Source organism: Mesoplodon mirus, assembly GCF_964341445.2.
Source record: "Mesoplodon mirus genome assembly, chromosome: 12".
Lineage (NCBI taxonomy): Eukaryota > Metazoa > Chordata > Mammalia > Artiodactyla > Ziphiidae > Mesoplodon > Mesoplodon mirus.
In genome coordinates, this window is record NC_138988.1 from 92,215,201 (window position 1) to 92,230,770 (window position 15,570).

General features: G+C 40.7%; 1 protein-coding gene across 7 annotated transcripts in view; it reads right to left on the reverse strand.

Moving 5' to 3' along the window:
• The window catches only part of RNF144B (ring finger protein 144B), a 109,379-nt gene that overhangs the window by 39,138 nt on the left and 54,671 nt on the right, over positions 1–15,570 (reverse strand). For all 7 annotated transcript variants that reach the window (XM_082639565.1, XM_082639563.1, XM_082639562.1 and 4 more), the window contains exon 5: positions 1,177–1,381. In XM_082639565.1, coding sequence (XP_082495691.1) covers positions 1,177–1,381 — 205 coding nt within the window. The remainder of the gene's footprint in view (positions 1–1,176; positions 1,382–15,570) is intronic.

The window sequence follows — 15,570 nt, forward strand, 5'->3', positions numbered from 1 at the left end:
CTTTACATTGTCCTGTGATTCCCCGGGGACCTTGCTGCATGGCAGTGAAAATGTAGCAGGTACTGGCTAAGCGGGCACGTGCCTGCCACGTGCGTTAGCTCTTTTTCTCCTCTTGATGTGTTTGGTCTGCAGTTCAAGCACAGCCTCACAGCTAGGTAGCATTTCTGTTCCTAGAGAATGGCTCTCCACACGCTGAGGGTGCCGGGTGATTAAACCAGCTGGACGGTAACACTGGTATTTCTGATCTTGCTGATGCAAAACAGCCATAGCCTCAAGCAAAGCAAGGGATCAAACACAAAGGTCTCTCACTCTGGGCCCTGCTGCTGCCATAAAAACCCTCCGTCCTAGAAGGTACAGAGTGCATTGCTTCTCATCATAAAAAAATCTCAACCTCAGCACTGCTTTTTCAGAGCACAACGTACTGAAAGATAAGCTCTCTTTCTCTAGTACACACGAATTTTAGCAGCGTACTACACTGAATGGCTGTTGTTTCTACTGCTGTGTTCCTTTTTTTTTTTTTTTTTTTTTTTTTGCGGTACGCGGGCCTCTCACTGCTGTGGCCTCTCCCGTTGCGGAGCACAGGCTCCGGACACGCAGGCTCAGCGGCCATGGCTCACGGGCCCAGCCGCTCCACGGCACGTGGAATCTTCCCGGACCGGGGCATGAACCCGTGTCCCCTATGTCGGCAGGCAGACTCTCAACCACTGCGCCACCAGGGAAGCCCTATTCCTTTTGATATGATTGGCACACCTCACAAGCTGGCAATTGAGTCAGGGAAGGAAATCATTTCTGCACCTCTGCGCAAGCAGGAAGAATGAGGTGTATCAACTGTAGGCGGTCACGGTACCTAAGCAAACGGCTGTGGACAAAAGTCATGACTTCCTACGGAGAACCAAGGGACCACATACCTCCTACCTAAAAAGAAATCAAAACTCATATAGACTCTAACGTCAGCCGTATCTGGAAGATTCTCTGGGGGTAAATAACTCAAATCCCTTTAGACATGCTTATTTGGTTATTCTTTGTTAATAACTTACCAGTTCTGAGACACTGCTCAGGAAAGCTCTGCAGGGAAATAGCGTACCTTGAAATTTCATCACAATATAACTCCTTCTCCAAGCAACATATTTCTAAGCACACTAGTGAATAATCCCAAGACGAAGTGTCCTCTCTTACCCGTGCTCTGTTGGCAGGACGCTAGGCTGACGGTCTCTGCAGGAGATCTCTGCATGCCAAGCATCCTTGCAGCACGAGCAGAACTTCAGGTGGCAAGAGGGGCACTCCACGAGCACGGGCTGTCCTGGCTCACGTGACGCAACGGCGCATACTGTCTGACAGTCTGCGACAGGACACCACGTTCTGCAGGGGTCCAAGTGAACTTCTAAAGCGCAAAGAGAGAAAATGGGGTGGTCTATCTATCTTTCATTCAAGCTCGAGGCTTTGCTTTCTCGCCTACATTTATTCTTTTATAGGTCGACACTTATGGAAGCTTAGTACAACCAATGGCGATGATTTCTACGATTGGTCTTCACAGTGGATCCAGACCTACAAGGTCACCCAGCCCTGCCACACTTCCCAAAGTACATACTCATGGAATAGGCCACCATTGCCCTTATGAACAGATAAGGAGGCTTCTTACTAACCAAAATGCACAACTCTTTTGGAATATTTCTCACCTTTCAGCATTCGAAATAGGCAAAAAGCTCAAGTCCCTTCTACAATTATTTTGGATACCATCTTGGGGAAAAATTGGACATGAAGAACCAACCAAAACAAAAGAAAAAAAGTCCACAAAAGATTTTGTCGTTTCAGGCACTGATAAACAGGTAGTGAGGTTTCTTCTGTTGTTTAGAGAGAAATTAAAGAAGAAGAATCCAATAGTTTTAACGCCAAACAGTGTCTGGTGTGGCTCAGCCAAGAAGTCAGATTAGTTGTCAATTTGGATATTCTGTTGCCCTGCCAATGTGCTAGTGAGGGACGATTTGTAAAAGACCCACATGCTCTAAAAACAAAAGGTAGGGACCTTCACAGTCATAACATGATCATACACCACACTGGCTAGATCCATGTGGCATGCAGAAAAGAAGATATGGTTTGGGAGGTGTGCAACTGTCTTTCTATGCGAGTGTTTACAAATCTTGTTCAGTTTTCCATTTTCTAGTCAATAACAGACTCCATATTCTTATCATATAACATAACCTTTAGTGGAAAATATCATGTGGAAAATGATGTTATTTAACAGGTAGAGTAGCCCTTTTTTCTCTGAACCAACGTATTTTGCAAATTTTGAACTAATGAGACTCTAGTTTCAAATCTCTTAAGGCTTGCGATTCTTGGAAATTTCTGTGCAAAAAAGCAAAAAAAAACCCAAAGAATGGTACAAAAACAAAATGAAGGTATTAAGTATGAGCTTAATTTTAAAGGTAATAATTTTACAAATTCAAATTTACTGTGGGGGAAAAAAGTCTGAAATCTTCCAGGAAACACTGTCTCCAATAATGTTTCATCTAGAAAATGCAACAATTGGACCTATGCTTATTATAGGTTTTCATTCAAAAAGAGCATCCTTAAACATATTTTCTTATCTAATAATTCTGGAGGACAGGAATTAGAGAATGATAGGCCAAATATAATCAGAAAAGGGAAGCTTATGATTCACAGGTCCTCAGACTCCGAGAGATGAACCCCTCTAAGATACCCAAAATTTTGGGACAGGATGATTAAAATGTCAAGGGGACACTGACACACATATGCTCCAAGATCTTGACCTTTGATTTCCACACCATTTATGTTTTCTCCCAAACTCTTTAAACTGCTTTGCAAATACTAAGCCCAAAGAAATGAAGTCTGGCATGTAACTTAGCACTAAGGATTCCCACCTTAAATATCTACTTACCATTCTAAATCACAGGTCTTTTAAAAGTTTGATGATAAAGGAGGGAAAGGAAAGGAAAACTAAGAGATATTATAAAATTTATAGCATCCCTACTGATCACCTTAAAAAGATTCAAGTATGCAACCTGTCTTCATATCTCTGATCAATTAAAATTATTTGGTGGATGTTCGGACTTGTTTCTACCCCCTTATTATTTCAGGTATCTGGGTGGCACAATAGAAACAGAAACAATAAATAGGGGAGCAATGAAAGATTCTGATGAACTCCTATTAACAAAGGGGCCTTAGTATGCAGTGCAGCTATGACACACAGTCCAATGCAAATGCTAGGGAAGAGTCGGAGACACAGAAAACAGATTGTCTGTAGTTTTCTCCACTATGACAGTACATAAGTGACAATGAAAAGGAGTGTGGAAGGAGAGGCAGAAGAGAGACATTACGGCTTCTACTCATTTCTTTCATTAGAAGTCTTGTTCTGTAGGAATAACCTATAGAGCTTAACAAACACCAAAAGTGGAGTTACTAGGAGGTGGATGTGACTTTATTCACAAATGAAATTGGCTACTCCAGCCAATTCTAGTGTCATCTACTCAATATCTATCTTTACCCCTGTCAACCCTCCTTGCTGAGAACTCTTATCTATCTCTATAGAGGTGGAAGATTCCAGAGACTTGCTTTCTCCGCCTTCCCTGCAGCTAAGGCTTGGGTATGTGACACGAGTCCTGCCAATGGGAGGTCAGGGGAGGTCCACCAAGGGGCTGCTGGGACAAGATCTCCTCCCTGATACAGGGGGAGGAATCGTCCTTTGGTCTTTCTGCCTTTGAACACAGCCATTCAAAGCTGACTGAAAGGCTACTTTCAGTCTGGCATATGAACAACAGACTAATAAAATAATTTTGGAACTAAGCTGTCCCCTGGAAAATCATTTACTTTTTTTTTTTTTTTTTTCTTTTTGCGGTATGCGGGCCTCTCACTGTTGTGGCCTCCCCCATTGCGGAGCACAGGCTCCGGATGCGCAGGCCCAGCGGCCATGGCTCACGGGCCCAGCCGCTCCGCGGCATATGGGATCCTCCCAGACCGGGGCACGAACCCGTATCCCCTGCATCGGCAGGCGGACTCTCAACCACTGCGCCACCAGGGAGGCCCTCATTTACTTTTTTGTTTTGTTTTGTTTTGTTTTGTTTTGTTTTTGCTGTATGCGGGCCTCTCACTGTTGTGGCCTCCCCCGTTGCGGAGCACAGGCTCCGGATGCGCAGGCCCAGCGGCCATGGCTCACGGGCCCAGCCGCTCCGCGGCATATGGGATCCTCCCAGACCGGGGCACGAACCCGTATCCCCTGCATCGGCAGGCGGACTCTCAACCACTGCGCCACCAGGGAGGCCCTCATTTACTTTTTATAACATTGAAATATATTCAAATTTCCCCTTTGTTTCACCTTCTTTCCAAATATACAGTTCTCATTCTGTGCTTTTCCTTCCCCTTAAAAACCCCCTCTCTTCTCTACCAAGTCATAGCCTATCCATTCCTAAAGGACCTACTTTCACGTGCTTGTCTTAATTTTTGGAGTCACAGAACATGCATCTTGTTCACTGCTGTTCTCTATTCATTTCGTAAAGATGGCCTTTCTCTCTTCAGACTGTAGGCAAGGGCTATTTCTTATTCTATTTGTGTGCTCCAATATACCTGACACAGTGATGGGATGTTACCTATTGATATAAAGTAGTAATTCCTGGGTCTTTCAAAAGCATAGACAGACTGCTCTGCAAATAAATGATTTATAATACATACAGTAATAATACCATCTTGAATTGCCTTGCACCAAAATTCTCTTCTGAGACTCTCATCAATAGATGTGCACACTAAAATCATCCAATATCAGTCCTGGTGTTGAAAGTATGTGATGATCTATATTAGACCATAGATCTCCACCCACCTCAATCAGGGCTCTCTACATCTGAAAAGTTGTCGACTTAGCAAAACATGGACTTTTACATACAGCACTTTCAAAACTAAACCTCTTTTATGAAGTGTCACTTATAAGGGCAATGATGAAAAATGTTTCTAACATTAAAATGAATAATAATTACCCCTTCTAGAATCCTACTTTCTCTCTATACCTAACATTCATTCACTTCCTATCTCATCTTAATACTTGGGTGAGCAATCCACATTCTCTGATTCCCATTCCTATCCCCTCAAATCCTCCTTCAGTCTTTAAAACAAAGTTTTTACTTCCAACACATTAAATAAACTGCTCTCTGACAGGTACAACTGACATCCCTCTAGTCACATCCAACAAATGTTTCTCAATCCATCTTTTATCTGATACTCTTCTTGTAATTCTATCTAAAGCACTGGCCTCTCTGTTTTCTTCCCACAACCTTCCTTTCCCCTTTATCATCAATACTGCTTCTTCTGCTCCAACGATGGATGGTATCTAAGACTTAGTCCTAGATTTTACTTATTTACAGAGCTCACACCATGACTAAGCCTCAACTCTCATTTTAATTTGGACTATTCCAAATTTCTTCCTCAGGTCTGACCTCTTGTGATGATGAGACTGAAAATTAGACAAATGTCTATTATTCATTGTTCATTCAACAAATGATCAATTTCAACTACTTACTGGACACCCTGTGTATAGAGGCTTTGCTCCTGAGAAATCTCACAGTATGAAAAGGGAAAGAGATGTTTAAATACAATGTAAAAAGTAATAATAATAAGCTATGTAATAACTGACAAAACATCTCACAAGATAACAAAAATAAAACTATTAACAAATATCTGTAAACAGATCTTAGGGGATGGAAGTAAGAAAGTTTTTAAAATACAGAAACATTCTTATATACAGAACGTTTTTTATGCTTTTTTGTCCAAGTATCCACAATTAAAGTTGCCCCATTTAATCAGCTCTAAAATCAGAAGGTAAAACTAGTCCCTCCTAATCACAGTACAAAGCAGGTGACACATGCTGAGATGAAACACAACGAGATTAAGTTAGAAAGATCTAAAACGTCACATAAACCCAGATTTAAAAAAAAAAAGAAATCCCTGGAATAGCAATTCTGTAGGCAGCCAGAGTTTACAAGGTGTAAAAGTGAAAGAAGAGTCTCCTTCCAGATATTAGAATAAAGATTCTGCACTTAGAGGAAACACTGAGCAAGGATACTGGCAGTTCCCTCCAGAAGTGGGTTCTTGCCAGTTCACAGGAACCCACTGCATCTCCTTCCAACTCCATGTTCAGCGTCATCACATTGGCTGCTGGAAATCAGCCACAGTGGAAGTATTTACACCACAGAAATTGGTAAGCACTATAAATCAAAGCCTTCCCCACCCCCCTAAAATCTGTTTACAATACATCATTGAAAGCAAGCCAAACTGAGAGTGAACACATAAATATATAAAACCAACTCCAGCAGAGACAAGTATGGAGCACTGTGTGGGAACGTGAAGGACAACTCACACAGCACAAAAAGAAGTCAAAACTATAATAGAAGGGGGCTTCCCTGGTGGCGTAGTGGTTGAGAGTCCGTCTGCCAATGCAGGGGACACAGGTTCATGCCCCAGTCCAGGAATATCCCACATGCCGCGGAGCGGCTGGGCCCGTGAGCCATGTTCGCTGAGCCTGCGCGTCCAGAGCCTGTGCTCCGCAACGGGAGAGGCCACAACAGTGAGAGGCCCGCGTACCGAAAAAAAAACCAAAAAAAACACTATAATAGAAGGGATGGTTCTTTCAACCAGATTTGCTGATCAACTTTTCCCACTTCCTGAACATCCTATATACAGACAGGTATTTATCCCGGAAGTCACATTCACAAATGTCTACATCTTCTTCTAAAGAGTACTTAGTATTTGGTTATATATTCTAGTTTACTATTCATGAACTGCTTCTTGCATATCTGTCTGGGTTCTTCAACTCCAGGGAGAGCTACCCTAGAGGACAGGCTTAGGTTCCACTTAGAAACACAGCACATCACAAGGAGGTGTTTCTGGGTCTCCCTAGCAGGCTTCCAAGCCCCCTCACTAGGCCAATCAGCACCATCAGATGGGATGCATTCAGTATATTCCCCTCCATCCCAGCAGATCAAAAAATTTCCTTTTATAAATGCAGGGGGCTCAGGGAGAAAATGAAGACCAGATATCTACTAATTTAAACCAATGACTTCTCTCAAACGGGGCCCCCTTCTCCCATCAGCCTCTCTTTTAAGTAATTTCAATAGAAAGAAAGCCCTGCTAGTTAGAATCACATGATTAAAGCCTGGAGAAACATCTATCCATACAGGAGGTACCCACAGTAGCAATACATATCTTTTGTTTATGGAACGTTTGTTTTGGGGCACAGATTTTTTTTTTTTTTACACAGGTACTAGAGCTTGTCCTACAACTTTTAAATACTGCCCTGCTTATGTAAAAGGTACTTGCCAAAAAAGGTGTGTTATTATTGCCTTCTTGATAAACCATTAAAGGCACAGTAAATGACTATTCTGGTGGGTAGGAGGGTAGGGGATGGGGTGGGGGCAATCTAGCCAAATTCATGAAAGTCCTCTCAGTTTATATTTCTATGTTAAAGTAAGGAGCAAAGTAAGTTAGCAAGGAGTTAGGGAATGAGTATTCAAAGGAGTAGTGACTCAATTTCTCTTACTGGATGTACAGACGGGACCGCAGAGATTTCTCCCTTATAGTCAAACAGCCACACGCTGCAGAAATTCATGATGGACATTTCTGAATGAGAAGAAAAGGTACATTGGTGTTTCTGGGCCTGAAGACACGAAGAATACTTAATTTGTTTTTCTCTCTGCCTTCTCTATTTTTGATTCATGACAGAGACTGCTCAGCTCAAAGGCACACTTTCTACTCTTTCAACTGGGTGACTACAGTATTAATTTGGTTAGAATTGGGAAAGATAAGCCTTTGGGACTGTTACATTTGTAAGAACCAGATGATACTGAGCAAACATCACTTCTGTTTTTGAGGGTTTTATAGCTGTGCATTTTTAAAAATCACATTTAAGTCTATAAGTGAGAACCGTGAATAAGTAGCCAACCTACACGTGGTTTTTGGTCTGAAAGATTTCCAACTTTTATCCAAATGATGCAAAAGAAGAGATTTACACATGTAATAAGGCAGTCCAGTCTTACAAGGAGCTAAGTAAGCAGAGGGGAGAATCACAGGAAATAATCTGGGGATAGTCATCAAGGGTCTGATCGCAGATTATGATGATAAGGCCTAAACGTGATGAGAAGCCATTGGAGGAGAAGGCCATTTTGATCAGGGGAGTGCTGTGATATGACTTCCACTTTTAGAAGATTATTCTGGCTGCTGCAGGAAAAATTGGTGGTAGCAGAACAAAGTGGCAGCACAGAGATCTAGTAAGAGGCTATTGTAGTTTACATCTAATCCAAGGTGATACACATTAGAAGTGGAAGTATTAAAAATGTGGAGCATAGTTTGAAGGTGAAACTGTCAAGATTTCCTGGTAGAGATGCAGTTGGATGTAGTCATCCAGTTGACAACTACTGACCTAGACACGTACCTGGAACATAGTATTCATTGAATAAATGAGTGAAGCAACATAACAGAAGTGTAAGAAATAGTATCTGAAGGGCTTCCCTGGTGGTGCAGTGGTTGAGAGTCCGCCTGCTGATGCAGGGGACGCGGGTTTGTGCCCCGATCCGGGAAGATCCCACATGCCGTGGAGCAGCTGAGCCCGTGAGCCATGGCCACTGAGCCTGCGCGTCCAGAGCCTGTGCTCCACAACGGGAGAGGCCACAACAGTGAGAGGCCCATGTAATGCAAAAAAAAAAAAAAAATGAAAAAGAAATAGTATCTGTAGATCAATTCCCTATGGTAATAAAAGATAATGAAAGCATCTATGGCAAGGTTCTATATTGTTCAGCCCTGCGTCTAGATATTTTCAGAGAACAGACACAACTCTTCAGAGAGATATTTGTATAGGGCATCTTGGAGTCTCTTGGAGAAGAGCTTCCCACAACAGAACAGGGATCTAGACATACAATTCTGGCCAGGTTACACTGAAAAGGGATCTGAATACAATATGCCATCTGTCCTTCACATTATCCTTCAGCCTGGCTCCCAGAAAAGCAGTTACAAGTAAAAGTCAAAAGAAGCTAAAAGAGTTGTCTTGCTTTTTTAAAATTATTAACATTCCAATGTGCCATTAAGAGCACCATTTTGCTTCATATACCTTAGGTAACAGAGTATACCACAAGCAGGGCCTAGAAGCCAGAGTGGTAGAAAAGGTGAAAAAAGCTGAAGAACCATCAGAAATTGGCAGCCCCGGCAGCTAATAGGACTTCCCAGAAGCCAAGCCAAAAAGGAACATATTAATGGATACCAGGTGGTCGCCAAATCGCTATCACATGAGCAACAGCTGTCTTCTCCTCCACAACAATTATCTGAGAGGAGTTTGAAGGGAAGGAGAGCCGCCAGGGTGAATGGAGGACTTTCTAAAACATTTTTTTTTTTTTTGCAGTACGTGGGTCTCTCACTGTTGTGGCCTCTCCCGTTGTGGAGCACAGGCTCTGGACGCGCAGGCTCAGCGGCTATGGCTCACAGGCCTAGCTGCTCAGCGGCATGTGGGATCTTCCTGGACCGGGGCACGAACCCGTGTCCCCTGCGTTGGCAGGCGGACTCTCAACCACTGCGCCACCAGGGAAGCCCCTAAAACACTTTTTATTACTATTACTGTGAATTCAATTCTACCTCCTGGCTTTGGGCTCAGTAAACACAGTTATTATGTAGATAAACAAAATGCACATTATCCAAAACATTTAAGGTTCAGTTTCTTCCTCCTCCCAATTTCTATTCCAAAGATGAAAAAAAAAATGAACTGATGCATATTCAAATAATTTCTCCTGTATCAGCAGTGATGAAATCTTTCTGCAGCTTTGAGATGGGGCAAAGCTCAGAAACCTAGAAAAAGAGAACAGTACCCTCAACACTTTAATATGGACATGATTGAAAAGTGATTAACTGTAACATACTTACATCAGAGATAGACGAAGTCACAGACTTGAACTGGAATTTACTTATGAAAATTAGAATTGATTACTGAAGTAAAAGCCCCATGACTATTTGATCTTCAGATTCTGCTTCTTCATGTAAATTATATAAGGCAGGAAATGCTATTTAAAACTATTTTCTACTTCTATACTCTGACAATTATTAGGACATAGACACATTCCAAGAAAATAAAATTGTCATGAAACCTACAGACCACGTCTGACCCCAATAACTGTTTTCAGCTTTCAAAAACTAAACTCCAGACCCTTGGTTTTCCCACCTGGAACTAGATATGTGAAGCTTACTTTTTATTCGGCTAGATATTTTCTCAGCTAACACAAGTTGTTTTTCTGCCACCTTCTACCATTGTGAGGCTGTACCAAAAAAGACATCGGAGGCATGTTTATTATTGTGGGAAATGCCATGCACTCAAGCTAATTTAATTATCAGCTGAGCTAAATCAAACTGTTTTAACTTTTATGACCCACTGCATTTTTAATTATGCCAAAATTAATTTGCTGTCTACTATCTCAAAGAACAAAGGTCTTCTGCAGATAGTTAAAATGCAATTAAACTAAACTGATTGGAATTAACATCTGCTACAGTAAATATACCCAAACAGAGGTGGCCATCAGCAGAGGGGTTGCTCTCAAGATAGCTGATGAGAACCACAGAATTTCAAACTTGGAAACAACTTTTGAGGTTATCTAGTCTAACACCATTATGTTGAGACCAACAGAAGTTAGGAGTCTGCATAACACATGGTTAGTGAGTATGTGACGGGATCAGGCCTTTTTACTCCTAGAATACCATTATTTATGTAAAAACATAATCATGTTATTAAATAGATTTTAATCCCCCCATCACCATGGGAATCTTTTCTCTTTGAAGCAGCAACTTTGAATGCTCCATCTCAGCAAGTCACAGTCTCCTTGGAGGTGTTCAGAGAAAGTGGATTGATGCTTTGAGTAAGAATATACTGTATGAAGAAAACTGATATGATAGGTAGGGTAAGGAATTTGCCTTGATTATCAAGTTTCTATACAACTCTCTACAATCTAGGACAATAAGGAAGGAAACACACTGAAAAAGATTTGAATTAAGATGAAAAGAAAACAGAGTGATATTATTGTGCACTCACTCCAAGACATGATCTGGATTCTGGAAGATTCTTTCTTAGTTTAGTTTAGAAAACTGGGGACAAGATTTGGGGGTGGTAGCGATGAATAACAACAAAAAGAATAACAATAATGGCAGTAATAATTTATTGAATGCACACTGTGACATACACAATATTAACTCATTTATTCTCTACAGCAGCTCTGGGACCATCATTCCATTACTATCCCCATTTTAGAGATGAGGAAATGGACTTGCAGAGAGGAAGAGGAAAACACTTATGAACACTGTGCCTCTTATTCAGGTCCCTTTAGAAATCTTACCCAACTTGCTAATAAATGTCTTTTCTTGCAGACACTTCAGTTTTTCAGAGGAAAGCTGTAACATCTAGAGGGTGCTGTGTTAGGTTTAAAACTGATCAACAAAAAAGAATGGGATGGTAAAGCTGAAGAAGCGTGAAGCCAAGGAGGAAGTGTTACCATCTGAAAGCACAGAATAGCTTGGGAAGGAAACCCTAGACTTAGTCATACATTTACCACAAAACACCAGAAAATCAGGCTTAAAAATAAAACATACACACACAGATGATAAGAATGAGCTTGTGATCAGAAACTGAAAAGGAAGGTGACTAATGAGAGATGGGAGGTGTTAAAAAATAAAACTGAACTGATGATAAAGTCATTTAGTATCACCCAGTCTTAAAAAGTAAAAACACTAAAAGAAACCAAATAGCTACACAGGAAGCTCTGGTGAGATAAGACCTTAATTATTAGATAGAAATGATGGAGTGGGAGCATCTCACCAAGGGCAAATGAAAGAGCAAGATGAAATTTGAAGAGCCGTCTCATAGATGTTAAGGCTCAAAATGAAAGGAGGCTTTTGTAGGAACTTCCCTGGTGGCACAGTGGTTAAGAACCTGCCTGCCAATGCAAGGGACATGGGTTCGATCCCTGGTCCAGGAAGATCCTACATGCCACGGAGCAACTAAGCCCGTGCACCACAACTACTGAGCCTGCGCTCTAGAGCCCATGAACCACAACTACTGAGCCCACGTGCCACAACTACTGAGGCCGCGCACCTAGAGCTCGTGCTCCACAAGAGAAGCCAATGCAGTGAGAAGCCTACGCACCAGAACGAAGAGTAGCCCCCCTCACCCGCACACAGCAGCAGACCCAACGCAGCCAAAAATTAATTCATTCATTCAAAAAAAAAAGAAGGAGGCTTTTGTGAAAAATGCTGAGAACAAAAGAGCTTTCAAAGAAAAATGGAACCATAGCTTGAAGCCACATCTGGAATTGCACCTGGCACACACAGATACTCAGTACATAAATAAGTACATATTGAATACATGAGTGAATACAGTAGGATTAACGGATGATAAGAGGAAAATAAAGTCCTATTGTATTCACTTTTTTTTATGAAGGAGAACAATAATGGCATTTAAACCGTTTGTAAGAGTCTCTAACCACTTGGTAATTATACAAATATCCAAGAACAGACACATTCACCCACCAAGGAACTGAAGCAACTTGCAGTTACAGTAAGTAAAAAGGATCACAAAAATTAGAAAAAACTCTTAAGGACTAGAGATGCATAATCTTAACCCAGCTTTCCAAAAAACTAATTTGAAAAAGTAGGTTCTGGAAACAAGAGACAAACAAAATTCTAGCCTTAATAATCAGACATGTGCTTTGAGAACCAGAAGAAAGTAAAGCAATAATCACTAACACATGCCAAACTCAGTATTCCCTTTTCTTTGTTAATACTGGAAGACAGACACAGAAAACCCACAAACACAGCAGTAGCCAATGGAAAAATCACAGATGGATGAAAAGTGGATTCACAGAATAACCAATCAATGCCAAGTGAAGCTTCTCTGCTTTGTGTAAACAGAGTGGTGATTTGGGACCATTTCTGTTCAAAAGATTTTCCCCACAAAGATGCAGATGAAAACAAAGACACAGAAGATAAGCTAATCATATATGTAACATAATGTAGAAGAAAACTAAAACACTGGATGACAAACTAAAAACTAAAAAAGAACTTGGTAGGCAATAAGAATTGGACAAAACTAATGATAATTTTTCTTACTAAGATATAGAGCTGCCACTAATCTGATTCTACATCTTTTTTGGAGTAAAAACAACCTCTCCAATTCTATCTGAGTCCAGCCAATGAGTTTTAGTTTCCACCAGTTAGTCATTTAACCCATTCACAATATTAGTATTTCATACATCTCAAGATCCCCTCTTAAAGAGTTCCACATAAAATATTTTCATGACATAGACCTCAAAGTCACCTAGCTGGTAAGTGTTGAGTTAGAGGTGAATATGAAGTCTATTATGTAAAACGAGGGTATACAATTTAGATAAAGATTATCCCTATCAAGTAAACTGCATTTACTTAATTCTTACTTGGAATTAAGAATTATTCTTACTTGGAATGTTATTAAACTTATTCTTACTTGGAATGTCTATTTTCTAATAATAATCATTTATAATGGATGCTGAGGAAGAATTACATGAGTACAAATTGCCTTCCAAAATCACCTAAGATCAAAACGTCTCTGGGTCTCAGTTTCCTTTTTTATAAAATGAGGAAGTTGAACCAAATCGTCATCAGATTTAACAAATTTCCAAATTTAAAATACTTCCATACAGGACTACCCTGGTGGTGCAGTGGTTAAGAATCCGCCTGCCAATGCAGGGGACACAGGTTCGAGCCCTGGTCCAGGAAGATCCCACATGCCATGGGGCAACTAAGCCCATGTGCTCTAGAGCCTGTGAGCCACAGCGATGAGCCCACGCATCACAACTACTGATGCCCGTGCGCTCTAGGGCCCACGTGCCATGCCTAGAGCCCGTGCTCTGCAACAAGAGAAGCCACCACAATAAGAAGCCTGCGCACCACAACGAAGAGTAGCCTCCACTCGCCGCAACTAGAGAAAGCCCACATGCAGCAACAAAGAACCAATGCAGCCAAAAAAATTTTTTTTAATAAAAAATAAATTAAAAAATACTTCCATCCTTTACAATAGTATAAATGTCTAATTAAATTACAGAGTTTTACAGTTTGGCAGTTCCTCAAAAACTAAACATAGAATTGCCGTATGACCCAGCAATTCCACTGCTAGCTATGTACCCAAAAGAATTGAAAGCAGGGATTGTACCCTGATATTCATTGTAGCATTATTTGCAATAGCCGAAAGGTGGAAACAAGCCAAGTGTCCATCAACAGATGAATGAATAAACAAAATGTGGTATATGTACACAATGGAATATTATTTAGCCATAAAAAGAAGTTCTGATACATGCTACAACGTGGATGAACCTTCAAAACATTATACTAAGTGAAATAAGCCAGACACAAAAGGAAAATACTGTATGATTCCACTTATATGAAATGTCTAGACTGCAAATTCACAGAACAGAAAGTAGATTAGAGGTTATCAGGGGCTGGGAGAAGAGAGGAATGGAAAATTATTGTTTAATTGTTACAGGGTTTCTGCTTGGGGTGATAAAAGTTTAGCAAGTGGATGGTGGTGATGGCTGCACAACATTGTGAATGTTCTTAATGCCATTGAACCGCACACCTAAGATGGTGAAGTGGTAATTTTTATGTTGTATTTATTTTACAATAAAAAATAAAAAATTATAGAATTCAAAAAATTTTATAGGTGAGGAAGCTTGGACGCACCTATGTGGTCCTAGGCAAGTCTCAATCTCTCCAATTTTCAGTTTGTTCATCTATAAAATATGAATAATAAAATCAATTGTCAATTCATGGGATCTGTATGGGGCATCTGCCTAGAACTTGCGAGAAAAGATAAATTCCGTGTATGAGTAAAACTATTTGATCTATAATGCATCAGAGATATGGAAGACCACCTATAAAAAGACTGACTCCAAAACCTGCTTAACTCGTAACCAGACTGAATATATTATCACATCTAATGAAGAAATAAGCCAGTCAGAAGTAGGGTTGAAAACAAGAACCTCGAAAAGTCCAAGTCACAAGGCAAAGTGTGGTAGCATCTATCCAAGCACTATCCGGGGCAGAGTAAGAGTCCTGGCCAATAATCTTCCATGTGCACCTTGCATATGACAAGGCTATTCCTATTGTAAAGATGGATATGGCACTTACCTGCATATTACTAAGTGAAAGAAGCCAATCTGAGAAGGCTACATACTGTTTGATTGCAATTATATAACATTCTGGAAAGGGCAAAATTATGAAGACAGTAAAAAGATCAGTGGTTGCCAGGGGTTAAGGGGGAGGAAAGGACAAACAGGCAGAGTACAGAGGATTTTCAGGGCAGTGAAACTACTCTGTATGATACTGTATTGGTAGATACATATCATCATAAATTTTTCCAAACTCACAGAATGTACAATACCCAGAAAAAATGGATGTGGCCAATTAATATCAAGTGTTCTAATCCCATTGACAACAAGACAATCATAACATCTATTTCAATATGAGGATATCTCCTAGAGAATGTTATGATTATCTCATCTTAGAAAAAAGGGAATA